This window comes from Nanorana parkeri, unplaced genomic scaffold (assembly GCF_000935625.1).
Source record: "Nanorana parkeri isolate BGI_ZX_2015 unplaced genomic scaffold, ASM93562v1 scaffold707, whole genome shotgun sequence".
NCBI classification, from domain to species: Eukaryota; Metazoa; Chordata; class Amphibia; order Anura; family Dicroglossidae; genus Nanorana; species Nanorana parkeri.
Window position 1 is genome coordinate 614,649 of NW_017306975.1, and position 17,326 is coordinate 631,974.

Genomic DNA, 17,326 nt, shown 5'->3' on the forward strand with positions numbered 1-17,326 from the left:
GGCTGGGTTCCCCCCCCCCCCCCCTCCTCTCTCCCCATTGATACCATACATAAGCAAATCCCTGTTCCACATGATCCTGAGCGATAAGAATTGTCAACCAACCCATGTTTGCTTACCAATGCCAATTGTCCTTACATTTAAGGCCGCGTAAGGCCCATACTACTCAAATACCTGATTTCCGATTGTATTGACCATGCTGTTTCATTATAATCCACAAGGTCATCATGGTCATATAACGTCTGCTCTGAGCAGAGCAGCCTTCTCATGTCCACACTGCATGTAATGTGACAATGGTACCTTTCTACCCCAGATGTGTATTGGAGATGCTTTTATGTTGTTGAGACACTGTCTCCTTATGTCATTGTACCATGCCTATGTACAATAAAGCTGATTTTTGATTACAAAAAAAAAAAAGGCCCACCAAAATCCTCAGCACACCTGTGTTGCCAAGGTGCATCGCACCACTGCAAGCAGGGAGCAGTGCCGTGCGTTGTGGTAAACTGGTCATACACTAGTCCTTTTTTCTCTTTCAGTCCCACGGGCAAAGCGAGAAAAAAATGCTTGATTTCCCTTTCTACACTAAGCAATGTGGATGGGGGAATCTCCCCCACCAGGCTATTGCATTCTGGTGGCTGTGCCCCTATCAGAATACCCAAATAGGGACTGCAGCTGGGTGAGTACAGCCACTGAGTCAGCGGGACATGGCTGAAATCCAGGCAGTGTATGACCTGCTTAAAGTGTAATTCAACCCTCATTTGTTTTTGCATATATCTACTGCTAGCAAGCAGTAGATATATGCAAAACGATAAAAAAAACCTTTTTGAAAGGGTTAAGGGACCTGTGTCTCCGCTGCGCACTCCTGTCCGAACATCTGAAAATTTGTCCGCAAAGGATCTTGGGGCTTTGCATACGCAGTTCAGATGTTCAACCAGGAGATGAGGAGAGACACAATGTACCGTATATACTCGAGTATAAGCCGAGATTTTCAGCCCATTTTTTTGGGTGAAAAGTGCCAGGCAGTCCTTACTTTAGCAGAACTAAAATAATTTTTTTGCACTAGAGTGGGACTGTGAATAATAGAAAAAAAACCTCTGATCTTACTGGCAATGTACAAGGAGTACAAGGTACAGCTGAGCAAGCTGTCAAATTTTTCAAATGTTCTGAAAATAAATATGCATCAACATTGATTGCAATGGTTCTCAACCTTTCCAGGGCTGGGACCCCTCGGTAAAATTTGCCAGGTTGTGGTGACCCCCAATGGTAAAATTTAGGAATGCACCAATACTAGTATTTATGTGGGCTCTCAGGTGGCCAGTGTGGGCTCAAATGAGCTCAATGGGGCTCTCTGGTGGCCAGTGTGGGCTCTTTGGTGGCCAGTGTGGGCTCTTTGGTGGTCAAGCCGGCATTCAACTCCCCTCACTCCCACCCGCTCCCCTCTCTTTGATCCTCCTCGGCTGGCGGTGCTGCAGTGCAATCTAGTGGTGCGGCCGGAGAGCTGACACTGCTGCTCTAGGAGGTGGCTGAGGAGCCTCTCACCTAGCGCAGCACAAAGCATGTGGTGACCCCCTCAACACTGGGTTGTGACCCACTTTTGGGTCAAGACCCACAGGTTGAGAACCGCTGATCTATTGCTTTACATAAATGGTATTACATCATGTAAAAAGTGGGTTCAAATCCCCTTTCTCGGGCTTTGGAGGGGCGATCTCTCCGTGCAAGTCATTGGATCTGATTGAAGGAAAAGTGCAGTTGGTGATTGGTAAGCAGCATTCATTCATAAAGCAGGACATGTGACATGGCAAGCTTTAGAGCCAGCCCAGTCTTCAGTACACGTCGTGTCCTCTAGATGGCGCTGTGTCCCACACTGTCACTTCCCCTCTGTACACATCCTTGGCTGGCAGGAAGCAGGAAGAATTTGGCAGTTGGTTCCTGAGCTCCTGCTACAGAAGGTATGTGTTTCTACAATGTCGGGATATTAGATGGCGCTGTGTCCCACACTGTCACTTCCCCTCCTTGTTTCCTCTGTGCACACATCCTTGGCTGGCAGGAAGCAGGAAGAATTTGGCAGTTGGTTCCTGAGCTCCTGCTACAGAAGGTATGTGTTTCTACAATGTCGGGATTGTCGTATTGTGTATAGATACGGGACAAAACAGACCCTGGGGTTTGCTGATATCATGTCGTACAGTCGACTCATCATGGGATGACTTGCATCCCCTGGGCTGTGACAATGCAGGAGTTGTATTGTACACAAAGGCTGTGCCAGTGTGAGGACACCGAAACATGCCTGAGATCTCTGCAATATTAGGCTCAGCACACACGTTATAATGTGACTATGCAAGCTCCTTCAGATCTACCAATAATCTTGTAGTACAAGAGTCTGCCTGATTGGAAAGTTTAGGTAGGTCCTCACACTGGGTAAATGTAAGTGCTCATTCACACAGCTCAATTGTGCCCAGTTACAGGAAGAATCCAGCAGATTCTTGAGGGTGGATGCTGAGCCTCTGCAAAGCCATGACAGCTGTCGATTACCTGCGGACAATTGCAATTGGACGCAAACAGTCTACGTAAAGGTGTGGTCGTCCGCAGGTAATCACATGATCTGCAAATCACATGCGAACAGCTGTGGATGGTGGCAGCTATCATTGGATTATACACGGCCTCCCGTCCACAGCTGATTGCATTGAAGAAATTCATCAGACTCAGTGAGCTGGCCCAGTTCTCAGCTGTGAATGGTGCCTGAGGGCCGGTTCACACCACAAAGTCCGCGTTCCAGTGCGTTCGGCCTCTGGAACGCACTAGAACGCAAGCTGGCTGAAAGCACTATTTTTGCAGAACGCACTGGAACGCGGAGTTTGTGGTGTGAAGCGGCCCTAAGGGCTTGTTCACACCGTCTCCAGACCAGAACTTTTTCTGGTCTGGTCCAAAAACGCGTACCTATTAATTCCTATGGTAAAAAGTGAGGCTAGTTCACACCAATGCTTTCAGTTCCAGAATGTTAAAGTACTGCATGCACTTTTTTTTCTGGCCTGGAACACACCAAGACACATGTAAACACCAGAATTACTATTGGGGAAAAAAAAGCCCTAAACGCGTTAAAAACACACATACCCCCGTTTGCAGAAGTGCATCCAGATCTGGCCCGGACATGGTGTAAATGGGAGTTTGTACAAAGATTGCTGAAGTCAGATTGTAATGTGTATCACGATCTGCAACTATATTTAGGGCTTATGATGGCCACACATTGTCTGAACTTTTAATGAAGCGATTGTTTCAGTATTCTACACAAATACAGCATTGCCGTGGACATGCTTTGTGGGATTAGAATGGGTTAAATATTCCAGGTGTTTCAGTTACATTACATGCTGCATGGAGTAATTAATCATTCTGAAATGGTCGCATTCAGTTGTTGTTGTTGTTTACTTTTAGTGAAAACATTTTACATTTAAAGCAGAACTTTTGGCAAACCAAATCTTAACCCTTGCAGTGGGACTATGCCCTCACTGCAAGGGTTAAGTGCTCATTTTCTCTAGGGAGCCACAATAACATTTATACTGACCCGAAGTACCATCCCGTACACTGATCCATCTAGTCTGTCTTCTCTTCCACTCCAGCAAATGGTATGTCCATCAGGGTCCTCGCGTTCTATACACTGTTTATAGCATGTGATGACTCACAGGACCTTAGACCGCTGGAGGGGGAGCAAGGCTGAAGGAACTGGTCTAAGAGCAAGCCGGGATGGTGGTTCAGGTGAGTATAACTTTGTTATTTTAGCTCCCTAGGCAAAACAAGCACTTAACCATTGCAGTGAGGGGGTAGCCCCATTTTAAGGGTTAAGATTTGCCCACAGTTTTGCTTTAAACCCCCAAAAATACCCTTGCAGTGAGGCTGTCTGCACTGCAAGGGTTAACTGCTAATTTTGTTTAGAGGATCCTTGTAAAGGACTTTTACCTACCTGATCCCCTCTCCCTCTGTGATGGAAGATGATAGGTGAATCACCCATGTGACAACACTTACAGTATGTGTTGTTTGGGGTCTAGTCTTTAGATCTTCGTGTATTTAGTATACCCCCATAATACGATATGCTCACTGTGTGGGAATGGGATGGGTAATATACAGCCTCGGTCAGCTATTTTTACTTCTTTTCATAGTATATTTTCTACACAGACGTATATAACATCCTTTTTATTATCTGTGTTTTGTCTGCACAGAACTCCAGCGATGGGGAAGAGCTGTAAGGTGGTGTTATGCGGGCAGCAATCAGTGGGTAAAACTTCCATTTTGGAGCAGCTATTGTATGGAAACCATGTGGTGGGTAAGTTGAATGGCGCTTAACACATATGTGATATATACCTAAAGTGTATTTCCCCTTTTACACCCAAATTGGAATAACGTCTACATTGTATTTGTCACATGTTCCTTTTCTCAGAAAATATACAAAACATTGCTGCTTACCTTTTTGGCTTGCTTTTTACTTGTCGAAACATTTTATTTAGCTTTCCCCTTCTATATAGTGTTAGGGAGGGGGGCTAGGGTGTAATATTTGAAATAACTATCCCATTCTGTGCAGTGCTGGTAGATCTCCATTATCAGTTTGTTAGGACTGTCTGTCCTAACAAAGGGTTAAAGATCTCAAGGCTTAGGTGGTACATTATATGTTCCTTTCAGAAAATCTCTTTTAGGAATAGAAGCTGCTGTAGTGTCCTATGTATAATCCTGCTTTTTTTTTTTAGGTCTATTGGAACCAAAGCAAACATATAGTGGGGGGTTTCTCAAATCTGAACTTCTTTTCTTTCCTCTGCTTTTTAAACCCCTCTAACTTGTTAAGCCTGCCTAGCAAATCTAATGTTGTCCCGCTGCCACAGGCTTTTTTATATTGTGGAGGAGGGGAGGGTTACAGGGAGCAAAAGTCAATGATGAGAGTAAGGTCTGCTTTAAGTGCTCACTTATAAAGTGTAGTCCATCAATGTGTGGCTTGTCAGTTACATGAGTAAAACCAATTCTGAAACATGGAGAATGTGTAGTGGTTTTGTATATATTTACTTTAAGGCCCCGTTCACACTTAGCGATTTATCGCGCGGTAATTCCCGCGATATCGCGGCAATTTACCGCGCGATATCGCTCTTCAATGCTTCTCAATAGTGCAAAGGGTCCTGCTGTCACGGGTCGTGCGTCGCTACAGCAGGACCCTTTTTGGAGCGGATTTAGCCGCGATTCAAGCTTGCTCAATGCAAGCATTTGCGCAATATCGCGCAAAATGCAAATCGCGCGACAAACACGCGATTTGCGAATCGCCAAATGTGAATGGGGCCTTATTATAGTCAGGAATAAAAATACAACTTAAAAAATGTTTTTTTTTTGTAATCTAGGTGATATGAAATATTGCACATTAGAGTGGCACTGTAATCTAACTTTCCAAATTGAGTTGTTACCTGTTGAGGAGATATTGAATACTTGCCTATTCTGCTACCTACACTGCTCTGATTAGTTAGAATTAGGGATGTTCAGATACCTGTGCCGATACTTGGCATGTTCATGAGAACTACCAGGGTTGCAGCTGGGACCTGGCTCTGGTGCTCCAGCACTGTCCTGAAATCATGAGTCGATTTATTGTTTTAGAAAAATGTATCAGTACTTGTATCTGTAAGTACTTGGGCAAGTATCAGTACTCGTACTTGCAAAACTGGTATCGGTGCATCCCATATATATATATATGTTTATAAAAACCAAAATCATAAATTAAAACCGAGATGTACATCAGTACTCGTACTTGCAAAACTGGTATCGGTGCATCCCATATATATATATGTTTATAAAAACCAAAATCATAAATTAAAACCGAGATGTACAAATCCCAGGAGCTCCGTGTTCTCCTTACAAATGACAGATTGTACTTGTACTAAGTACGGTACTTGGTATCGGTGCATCCCTAGTTTGAATGAAATAAGCCTGCTGGGAAACCAACACTTCAGGATGTGGAGGTCATCAGGAGGAGCCAGTCAGAGCTGCGGGTGACTAAGGAGCTTGGACGCTCTTGGAAGTGTTGGCTTCCCAGTGGATTTTGGGGGTCCATTTGTACTTGTCAGAGCATTGTTCAGCGGTGTGGGCAGCAGAAGAGATATTTAGTCTTTTCTTCTTCTAACCAGCAGTTAAACTCTCATTTTATTATAGGGACTGCATAGCCATCTGTTGTAAACAGCCTTTTGTTGTGATTTACACACATAACTAAATGACTCTGCCCTTAATAGAAGGCTAAGTTTCAATCCCTGAAGTCCCATTTACATTTGTGCAGTAACACACAATGGGGGAGATTTGTCAAAACTGGAGCAGTTGCCCATAGTAACCAATCAGCTTCTATCTTCAGTTTGTTCATTTAAGATTTGAAAGCAGAAGCTGATTGGTTACCATGTACAACTGCTCCAGATTTTGTCTGCTCCACTTTTGATAAATTCCCTCAATGTGTTTAAAGCAGCTCATTAATTTTGAATAGGCTGCCAACACACCCCAGCGTGCCTAAAATCAGGCATTACTTTTTCTTTTTGCAACGCAACGCACTAAAATACTTTGCAGCCCACCACAGTTTGACCCACCTTTGCAGATTCATGGATGTATAAAAAAAAGTTGTCACTGAAATGTTTTCCAGGATCAGACATGATGGAAACCCAAGAAGATATATACATTGGATCCATTGAGACAGACCGCGGCGTGCGGGAGCAAGTTCGCTTTTACGACACCCGAGGATTGAGGGATGGGGCTGAACTCCCTAAACATTGCTTCTCAGGGACTGATGGCTATGTGCTGGTGTACAGCGTGGATAATAAGGAGTCCTTCAAAAGGGTGGAGGCTCTGAAGAAGGAGATCGACAGATGCAAGGATAAGAAGGAGGTATCATACCTGTGATCAGTGATTGCCTGCATAATGTAGCTATTTCCTGATGACATTTTGTGGAGAGAACCAATAATAGTAACACTAAAAATGCTCCATGTGGCATATTTTTAATGTGAACCAACTTTATTGGTAGCATTATATTCACATTACATTTTGGCTCCTCTTTTATGAGTCAGTGACCTGAAACAAGCATGCAGATCTGGAAAATCAGAGAAAGTTCAGAAGTCCCTTTCTACATGCCTCTTTTAGGTCTGTGACTATAAGTATAGATGACTAGGGCTCAGCAGGACAGCCATGCAACCAGTATTTCCAAAAGGAGAGGTAACCCAGACAGCCATGGTTCTCAAATGATTGCATTGTATTGCACACTGCCGGAGCAGTCACCGTTTACGGTTTTTTTTCATCAGTAGTGTACAAGGTGTTCATGTCCTTGCACAGCAGTCTGGTGTGCTGCACTATTGTGTGGTAACTCTGTATGTCTTTTCTTTTATAATTGCTTCTTCTTGCGTGCACAGTCTCGGCAATGTCCTATGCCAGGATGAAGTAACCACTGTGCGCATGAATTTAGCCAAAAGGCAAAAAAAAAGCAATGAATGTGGAGAAGACTGGAAGAAGAGGAAAGCGCAGGCAATGGAAGGGAGCTATCACATTGGAGTACTTAGGGCATCACCTGCAAGGTAGGTCTGCCATAATGTGCTAATATGCTGTGCATACTAGAACATTTTGGCAAACAGCTCCAGATGGCCCAAAATTTTAAAGTGATTATGTGCTTTGGCCATTCACTTTTAGGGCCGATTTACACCATAAAGAGTGCGTTTCGGAGCGTTCGGCCTCTGTAACGCAACCTGGCTGGCTCCCTGCAGGGGGTGTGGCAGTGCGTTGAAGTTAATGGCACAGCAGCCAGGCCCCCCATTCACAGTGCAATTGCCCGCACAATAGTGCCTGCGTTCGGACTCTGGAACGCAACCTGGCTGGCTCCCTGCAGGGGGCGTGGCAGTGCGTTGAAGTTAATGGCACATCAGCCAGGCCCCCCGTTCACAGTGCAATTGCCTGCACAATAGTGCCTGCGTTCCAGTCCAGTGCGATCTGCAAAAATAGTGCATGCAGCATTTTTGCAGATCGCACTAGACCGGAACGCAGGCACTGATGTGCCAGGCGTTCGGGTGTAGGCGATTGCGGGGGGTCGTGGCTGCGAATGCTCAGGAACGCACTCTCTGTAGTGTGAACTGGCCCTATTAGCGGCACTATCAGCTGTTTATACCTACCTTTCATTTGCTTGCACTCTGCTCTGTTCAGCGCTGAGTAGTGAACGAAATGTTCACCCAGGTATGGGTAGTAGGTGAGTCACTCCTCTTTTTCTTATATGACTGTGCTGGTGTTTGGCCATTGGCAGTTCAGTTACCCTATGCTGTCACATGGAAGTGGAGTGGTTGACTATGAGCAAGCTCCAAGTTGCCACATGGAGCTTTGAAAAAGCTAACCCTTCTCTCTTGGCGGCCGAATGCAGCAACGGTAGAGTGAAGGAAGGTATGTGATGCTGATGGGACCGCTTTTAAAATGAGCCTTTTACTTTGTCATGTATGGCCAACGCATAGACTCGCATTAATAGTTCAGTAAAAATGTGTTCTTTACTAGAAAATGTGTGCCCACCCGGAAACAGTAGGAATGGAGCCGTGGGGCTGACAAAATCTATGATACAGTGACTAACCTGAAGTATTATTATAGCGTTAATAAAATAGGAGATCACATGGCATTCATCTACAGAAAAATTCTTGCAGCTCACCATGTTTTTCTAACAAGTCCATTAAAGGAGAATTACATGGAGAGTGAAATACACTTATCGCCATAATTAGAGTTGAGGAGTGACACTGAAGCCGTCACATGTTGGCTCTGCGTGGCAGATGAGGTTTAATGTCGATAAATGCAAAGTAATGCACTTTGGAATTAAAAATAAACAAATGGGTTATACAATTATGGGTATGCCGCTGGGGAAGTCAGAAATGGAGAAGGATTTGGGGGTCATTGTAGACCACAAACTGAAAGGTAGTTTGCAGTGCCAGGCTGCTGTAAACAAAGCTAGCAGGGTCTTGTCCTGTATTAAAAAGGGGATGTATTGCAGGGACAAGTCTATAATTTTGCCACTTTATAGATCATTGGTTCGACCTCATCTGGAGTACGCGGTCCAGTTCTGGTCACCAGTACTAAGAAAAGATGTCCTTGAGTTGGAAAAAGTCCAGCGAAGGGCAACCAAACTAATTAGGGGTATGGAGGACCAGAGCTACGAGACGAGGCTACTAAATTTAAACATGTTCACATTAGAGGTGAGGAGATTAAGGGGGGATATGATTTCCATGTACAAAATGTTTAATGGTGGTAGCAACATTAGCGATAAACTGTTTAAAATTAACTCCGTTACAAAAACTAGAGGCCATCACCTAAAATTGATGGAAAAAAAATTCCAGCACAAGGGGCGAAGGGGGTTCTTCACAGTAAGATCAGTTAGGGTCTGGAACTCACTGCCACAGGCGGTGATTTCAGCAAATAATGTGGAATTGTTCAAGAAACTTTTGGACGATTTCTTAAGGGACCGTAATATACAGGGGTACGGGTACTCCTAGAATGAGATCCTAATAGGTTGGACTTGATGGACTAATGTCTTTATTCAACCTCAAATACTATGTAACTATGTAACTATTGATCGATAATTGAGCGATCACATACCGCTGATGGCTCAGTTCCCGATCTTCGCCCTGCAGAGAGCGGTGACTGTCAGTCACCACTCCCTGCAGGGATTCCCCCTCCCTTCTCTCCATTCATTCCTCCAGCGCTGACTGGAGGAAAAGATGGTGGAGGGGGCGAGCGCAGCTGGTTCTGCCTCTAGAGAGGCAGAGCCAGCTGTCAATCAGGGAGTGGGGTGGACCCCAACAATATTGTCTGGATTTGTCCCTGCTGCAGCGCAGCTCTGTGCTGTCAGCATATAGTGGGCAATATCTCGCTATAAGCTGAGTTTAGGGTCACAGGAGGGCATTAGTATATGTCCTCCTGTGACCCTAAGGAGAACTATGGCAAAAAAAGGTTGGGCCATAGTACTCTTTTAAAAATATCAAGGACACATTTATGCAGTATGCCTTTCTACCCACTTATAGCCTCTTGAGATTTTCTATTCACTTAATAATGCATGTAATAAATGTTCATATTGAAGTCCACCTTTTTATTACATCACAATGGTAAAATGATTTATTTTTTGTTGTTGTTCTGCTGTAAATGTGCAAAATAATAAATATAAATGTGTTACTTTTAAACACTTTATAACTATGGCTGTTTTTTATAGGACATTCAGCTTGTCTCTTTTGTTCTTCTCCTATGTTCTTGTCATCTCACCTGTAAAAGTATAAATGACATGCTTCTCCATGTTCTCCCCAGGTCACCATTGTGGTTTTGGGGAACAAGTGTGATCTTCAGGAGCAGAGACGGGTGGACCATGACGCAGCTCAGCAATGGGCCAAGAGCGAGAAGGTGAAATTGTGGGAGGTCTCAGTGAGCGAGAGGCGCACCCTGATCGAACCATTTGTGTTCTTAGCTAGCAAAATGACACAGCCCCAAAACAAGTCTGCCTTCCCACTGAGCAGGCGGAACAAAGGCAGTGGTTCTCTGGACAGCTAGAGTAGTGTGACTTCCACGTAGTGATCTTACCTTGATTTGGTGAGCATGATATCACTGCATGTAGCTCTCTCTCTCTATCACTTCTAGGCTTCTGCCCACTCTACTGTATGGCTCACCAAGGATTCAACCCACACAGCACCCATCCAGGCAGCTGCTTCTACTTGAGTGTGACTAAACATGGTGCTTTTCCATATGTAACTCTGCATACATTGATGATGTTATGTATTGGATGCATGCTACTGCCCAGTAGGGTGTAAGCCGAAAAGCCCAGTCAGTTTCCTAATGTCAGCTTCCAGGACACACAGAGTTACCCTTTTCAGATCTTATATTAACAAAATACTTGTTTTATATTTAGGACATTGCCACTCCTATTTGTTCTATAGAAATTCTCGTAAATGGAATTGAACTTTCATGTAAGTAGATTGCTTGTTGATCACTAGAAATTGATTTTACGTTAAAAATGTATCAAAAAGACATATTTAACATGCCCATCTGCCCAAGATCCTGCAGCTGTCAAAGGCTGGCTGTACACTAATCAGCAGGGCTGAAGGAGGAAAAAAAAACTAAAATGCTACATCCATGCTAACCAGCCTGGATGGGGGAACCCCCACCCCCCTCCACTGCCAAAATACAGTGACTGCAGTAAATGGTTGGCTGAGAATATATATAACATTTGTCAAACTGAGGGGTGCCAACGGGGCCACACACTGGTCAAATTTCAGCAGAGTCAACTTATATTTATTTGCAGATACAGATTTCCCCTGCAGTGCCATCTACCAGTGGAATCTGGTACTGCAGCAAAGCCATAAAGAGAACTACCAAGCTCCATTGTGCCTGAAATAATCATATTGCTTATGAAGTAGACGAGGTGGGGGGGAGACTTCGCCATTCAATTACAATACAGGGAATTGATGGAAATATTTAAAGCTTAGCTCTACTTACTTCATCTGAACCTGACATGCTTCACCGCTGCTGCATTTTAATGTTTGCATGACACTGTCTTTTAAAAAAAATATAATTGCCCTGATGACAATGTTTATAGGACAGTACGTGAGGGAAGCTCTCTAACAGCAACACAGATGGACATAAAAAATGCCTTCCTGTGTCGGAAGGCTATAATCCTGATCAGATTTTTGTATGTGTCCCTTTTGCAGATTTCCCTCACTTCCGGTCTGACGAAGGACCAGAAATGAGGGTAGCCCCCGATAGCAGTTGTAATCCTTCCATGCTATAACCAAAATCAGATAAAAAGGTTTTTGGCTGGGCATACATTAAGCTGACTTCTGACCCTCAACACTCAAGTCATAGTGTCAGGCTCAGACAAAGTAAAGACTAAATAACTGATCACTTATAAATCTTTCCTAGGTTGGCCTGCACCTTTATAATATTTAAGACTAAATATTGAGATGCTTCCACAAGCTCTGTTGTGCCTACTTTACTTTAAAGAGAACATGTCACCAAACAGTCCAATGTTCTCAGTGCTTTTATTCTCTGAAAGAAAGATACTTTGAAACTTTCTGCAATTTGCTGCTTTATGAACAGGCCACCCTATTTTATGTCTATTTTAAACCAATAGGGTCATGTTAAAATCTAGAAAAAAGGGCAGTGGAGACCGCACCTTTTACTTTTTCAAAGCAGGTTATAAAGACCTCCACTTTACCTTTTATATTACAGTCACAGTGGATGAGTAGGAGTTCTATTTCTGAATACCAACTAGCCCAGATATTGTAGTATAAATTCCCATTGTGTGTACCTAATATATAATTAAATTCCAGAAGCATGTGCGCACATGATTGCCAACATTCCAGTTTATAGATTATTGAAAATACAATTCCTTTCGTCAATTCCACATGTTACCCAATACTTGACAGATAATGGCTAATTGACATTGAATTTTTTATAATTAGTGATAAACCCATTCTAGGTGCCCAGGAGTACATAAGCAAAATGTACAATCCGAGTTTTAGATCTGTCCCAATTTTGATCCAGACAAACAGGCTGCTCCAGCATTGTTTTAAATCACTGCTGATCCCAGGATATGCATCTCATAAGTACCTTTACTTTAACCCAACAATGCCATTAAATATAGAGAGAATACAAAAGACTTTATTAAACTTGTAGTTGTAGGTTTACCTTTATCTCATTGTCTCTCTTGCTATGTGCCAGGAAGGAGGTCAGGAAAATTATTGATTTAGAAATCGGCGTTTCATTCATACATTGAAGGTCCAGTAGGTTTCAGATGTAACTGACTTTCATGTAACACCTACCACTATAGTAGTAGAGGTCGACCTTGCAGTAGTAGAGGTCGCACGGCTCCCCACACACACCTTACGATAATCGCGGGATATCGTACGATTATCATAAGGTGTGTGGAAGCCGTGCAACCTCTACTACTGTAAGGTCGCACAACTTTTAACTTACGAACATGTTCGAAAACCCGCCGAGCATCGTACGATGTTGGGCGGGTGTGTAGCATGTTCGTACGATAAAAGCCGGACGGCATTGCAGTCATCAGAAGCCCGCCCCTCAGGGGGGGCGCGGCTTTCGGTCATCGCAAGTACGATCTGCCTGTCCAAGATAGGCAGATCGTACGTTTTTTTTAAAGTACCTTACAACCATCGCAAGACAAAAGTCTTGCGATGGTTGTAAGGGGTGTGCCCAGCATTACATGCTAATGTTCTTTGGACTGTTGGCTTGAGTGGAAATTATCCACATTTTAGACCCCAGTCAGAGCAGGATGTGCAGTCAGTAACAGATTTTGGGCATTATATAGCATCTGTTCCTTTCTCAGACCTTCAATCACAACACTTGGCAGAGGAAAGTCTTCCATCAGGGTCGTCTGATTAGGTCACGTGGGGGGGCAACAGGTGCCTGGCGCCCCCTTTCCGGCCAGAGCATCCCAGGTTGCTAAGAGCTCTTGGCACGCCCTGGTTGGTGTCCCACCCAGTACCTGGCAACCAGTGATGTCAGTGAGCTGGGCTCACTGGACAGAGATTTTGTGTGCGCCCCTTAACACCAGCACTGCTACCCCCACACAGCCCCCCCTTCCCCCCCACAGCCTTAGGTGGCAAGAATTGTAAGGTCGCCCCTGTCTTCCATCATCAACTTTTTTTTTTGCTGCTTTGAGATGTTAGGTGACCAAATTTCAGAGAGCTGCAAAGGAAGACAATGCTGGAAGAATGCAAAACTGTGAAATGTGTTTTGATCATTTGTCAAAGGAAGCAAATTAAATAAGTCATTTGTGATGATGACGCGGTATTTTATTTAGGCAAATCTAAATCACTGTCACAGAGCAGCAGTTATCTTGTTCAGCTCAAAAAGGACTTCACTAACATTGTATTTCATACAATTCTCCATTTGTGGAATATATATGTGAAAAGGTGTGTTGCACTACATGGGGTCCTTTAAGGCAAGACCCTCCTTTCACCATGGTCACCAACTGCTGTGGAACACTTTGCGTGGGACACTTTCTTTAGTCCACGTGCTAAGTTACAACCATGAAATATTGCAAAGTTAAACCTGTTTCTTGTTTACATAATTGAACTCCATTATTATTTTAGAAATGATTCAACACTTTATTGTGAAAGAAGGTTCTTTTTTCTGGATGGCATTCCAGAGTCTATAACCACCCAGGTACATGAAGAGAAATGTGAATTTTTCATACTACATTGTGGCCATTGCTATTATGTCAAAGCTGTGTAGGTGCACAGCAAAAAATAAAACCTGGGTTCTTTATGATACAGTGTTAGTTTTTGTGCTTTGCTGTGTAAGGGAAGGGATTGAAATTTTTTTTTGAAAATGGGTTCATCCAAAATGTTTTTTTTAGGATTTTGGTGGTCTAGCTCATTATATCTCTTCCCTGCTACATTATAAGTAATGCTGAATAAATTAGGCCTGTAAGCCCTCATTCACACTAGAAAAGGCCGGCACGTACAGCTCTGTGCTGCGTGCAGCTGCTGTATCGGGCAGCTCCCGGGAAGGATAGGTGTTGTGTGTGATTAGTACGCAGCCCCCATCCTTCTCTATGGGAGTATGCGGCCGTATGCCGCCCTACGCTCACCCCAAGTGCAGGTCCGTACGGGTGCGTGTTTCCTGGCTCGGACGCAGACAGGATCCATCCTGTCAGCGTACGAGTACAGACACCCACACAGACATGCAGGGCAGGTGAGCTTAGGGGGGCGTACGGCCCCATACTCCCATAGAGAAGCATGGGGACTGCGTACTAATCACACGCAGCACCTGTCCTTGGGAGCTGCCCAATACAGCCATGCAAGGAGCACGTAGCTATACGTGCCGTCTTTTTCTAGTGTGAATGAGGGCTACTAAGGAGCACCAGTTTCCCTAAAACAGATGGAGACAATGGACTTAACTAAGAACTTCAGTGCAGAATATCTCCTCTTTGGTTACCCACTGAATATTCCACCCCACCAGCATTTACTCGAAATTAAAATATTCGTTTTGCATGGACTGACCCTATTTAAGAAAAAACTGCAATATATATTTAAATGGTAGTAGGCTTGCTTTTGCGGTTTCTTGGGGTAGATAGCCTAGACAGTCTACACAGCCCTTGAGTATTCACACTGCCCACTTCCAGCACTGTATAACTTAGTCAGCTTGTCCACAGCAAGAAATTATAACACATAAAAATAAACCCTATACAAACAAAAATCCTCTCTAGCTAGGAAATTGATCTTGTGTCCAGATACCCAAAAAACGATTGTTCTTACTTGCGGATGCTGCTGCCACACAACGTCTCTTGGCAGAGCAACATTCTCTGGCTTCCACAAGGTTTGCAAAACTTTGGGAGAGACTGTTTTATGAAAGCAGCTGGCTCCAATATAAATAACAATCACAGCAGTGGCCTTATTGCCCCTGACTATCCAGTTTCTTAACACACAGCACCCTATCCTCACCAAACTGGGTTTCGCAGTGGTTCAGCAAACATAAGAGAGCATCCTGGGGGGAAACGTAGACTCTTTCCCTGATCTTATCAGTGCTTCTCTCACAATATTTATGTCTGAACATGGTTGGGATGTGGCCCGAATGGAAAGGACAAGCAGAGCCTCCAGTCTGTAAACACACCCACAGTCGTTCTGGTAACCAAAACTGGTTTACTGTGAAGAATTAAAGTGCAACTGAAACCAAAACTGTTTTTAGAGAAAGTGAAGAGGGATTAGAACACTTGTCAGGTTTTTATTGCTGTCTGTCCCCATTAGGGAGAATCACCCTCTCTATTTGTCTTATCACTGAGTTTTGGGTTGTCATCAGAACAGAAGTAGATGGGAAATCTTCCAATTGGGGACACTAGTTCTGGTGACCCTGCTGACCTCCAGGGATTTCCCCTCACTTTGAAGGGACAGGAAGTAAAGGGGAATCTCATGGGGACAAAGATGGCAAAAAAAAGCTATCGGGTTAAAACCCTCCCTGACTATCCAAAACTAAAAATACATTTTGGCTTCAGTTTTACTTTAATCTTTATATATTTGTCTGTTTTGCAATGATTACTTATGTACACAGTTCTGTTTTCTGTCTGCATGTATGTCTTCTGTTATCCATCTTTATTAATTGATGTAAAAATGTTATTGGACTTTATAAAGCAGCCATTCCACACATTTGTGTTTTGTTTTATTTTTTCTGGACTGATTTTGAAGAAAAACAAAAACCCTTCCAGACCATTAATAAAAAAATCATTTGATATGTTTTAATACAGAGACAGATACAAAGTAGGATGCGTAACCAGTGTGTATGAAACTAAAGTGTTGTCTAACAAATATTTTCCATTTCATGTGTTTTCTTTTTCTTTTCTTTTTTCCCTTCTGTGTCTTTATGGGTAACTAACTAGCCAACACAAACAAATAGAGTTTCAATCAGCTGTGAACACGTCCTCCTGAGCAATTAGAGACTTACTTTTGGCTGTGATGAACTGATCTGTAAATATCACCCATTTATGTACAGGCACTGCTGAAGCCCACAATAACGGCTCCTACACACTTAAAAATCAATGACAGGCTGGCTAAAGACACAGCTGTACCAGTATGTATGCAAACCCCACTGCTAACGGGTACCAGGACCTCAGCCCTGAACTCAGAAGTTCTGAGCTCAGGACAGTGTGTAAGTCCCAGTATGCATTTAAACAGCTGGATTTGCATACAACATCTTCAGCTATACGGTGTCCCTGTCACTCCCAGCAAGAGAAATACACCGGAATGTGCGCTATACTGCCCTCTCGTGACTGTGTGCAGGAGTTCTATAATGGAATGAGTGAACTTAGCCTGATGTGCTGGTCTGTAAAGAAGTGAAATGTGAGGCTGTGAGTGCCCTAGTTTCTGCAGTTCTGCTTAGATACACTGTCATAAACTATCACAGTTAGTACTAAGACATCTATGGAGCATTGGATATGTCTGCAGAAGATGAACGGATAGTGATTCTTGGCCTCACGTTTATTAATTAGATCATTACAAAATCAATTACATTATTTACGAAGGCCTCTGTTCAGTCCTAGTATGGAAGTTCAGTGTTGCATGAGAAGAATGTCAGCACCGCAGGTGCCCATACACTAATATTTACTTTGTTCAGCCCGCGGGCTGAACAAATAAAATATAACTGATTCCTCTATCAGCACTTAAATCAAGGAATCTCCCACTCGTTAAATTGTATTCTGATGGCATCCGCTGTTGCAATACCCGAACAGAGCCAGCAGCTCATCGGCTGCCGGCTCTGTATATTCAAATTCAGTCAGCTGATCAAAGGGTGCTGGCTGAAAGGGTGCTGACGGTGGCAC

General features: G+C 43.6%; 1 protein-coding gene across 2 annotated transcripts; it reads left to right on the top strand.

Moving 5' to 3' along the window:
* The first annotated feature begins 1,913 nt into the window (after nt 1-1,913).
* NKIRAS2 (NFKB inhibitor interacting Ras like 2) lies at nt 1,914-10,562 on the top strand. 2 transcript variants are annotated; one of them, XM_018563878.1, is made up of 4 exons: nt 1,914-1,946; nt 4,206-4,309; nt 6,638-6,879; nt 10,306-10,562. In XM_018563878.1, exons 2-4 carry the CDS (start codon nt 4,216-4,218, stop codon nt 10,543-10,545), a joined length of 576 nt encoding a protein of 191 aa, XP_018419380.1. In that variant the 5' UTR covers nt 1,914-1,946; nt 4,206-4,215; the 3' UTR covers nt 10,546-10,562. The 2 variants fall into 2 exon arrangements, with proteins under 2 accessions (XP_018419380.1, XP_018419381.1); XM_018563879.1 differs by lacking the exon at nt 1,914-1,946 and adding an exon at nt 2,007-2,092.
* Nucleotides 10,563-17,326: the final 6,764 nt, after the last annotated feature.

Excerpts from the sequence above, each read along its gene's own strand:
- NKIRAS2 (XM_018563878.1), top strand. The coding sequence starts at position 4,216 with ATGGGGAAGAGCTGTAAGGTGGTGTTATGCGGGCAGCAATCAGTGGGT. Across the intron at positions 4,310-6,637 it reads GTATGGAAACCATGTGGTGG|GATCAGACATGATGGAAACC; the intron begins GTAAGTTGAATG and ends AATGTTTTCCAG. Across the intron at positions 6,880-10,305 it reads GATGCAAGGATAAGAAGGAG|GTCACCATTGTGGTTTTGGG; the intron begins GTATCATACCTG and ends TGTTCTCCCCAG.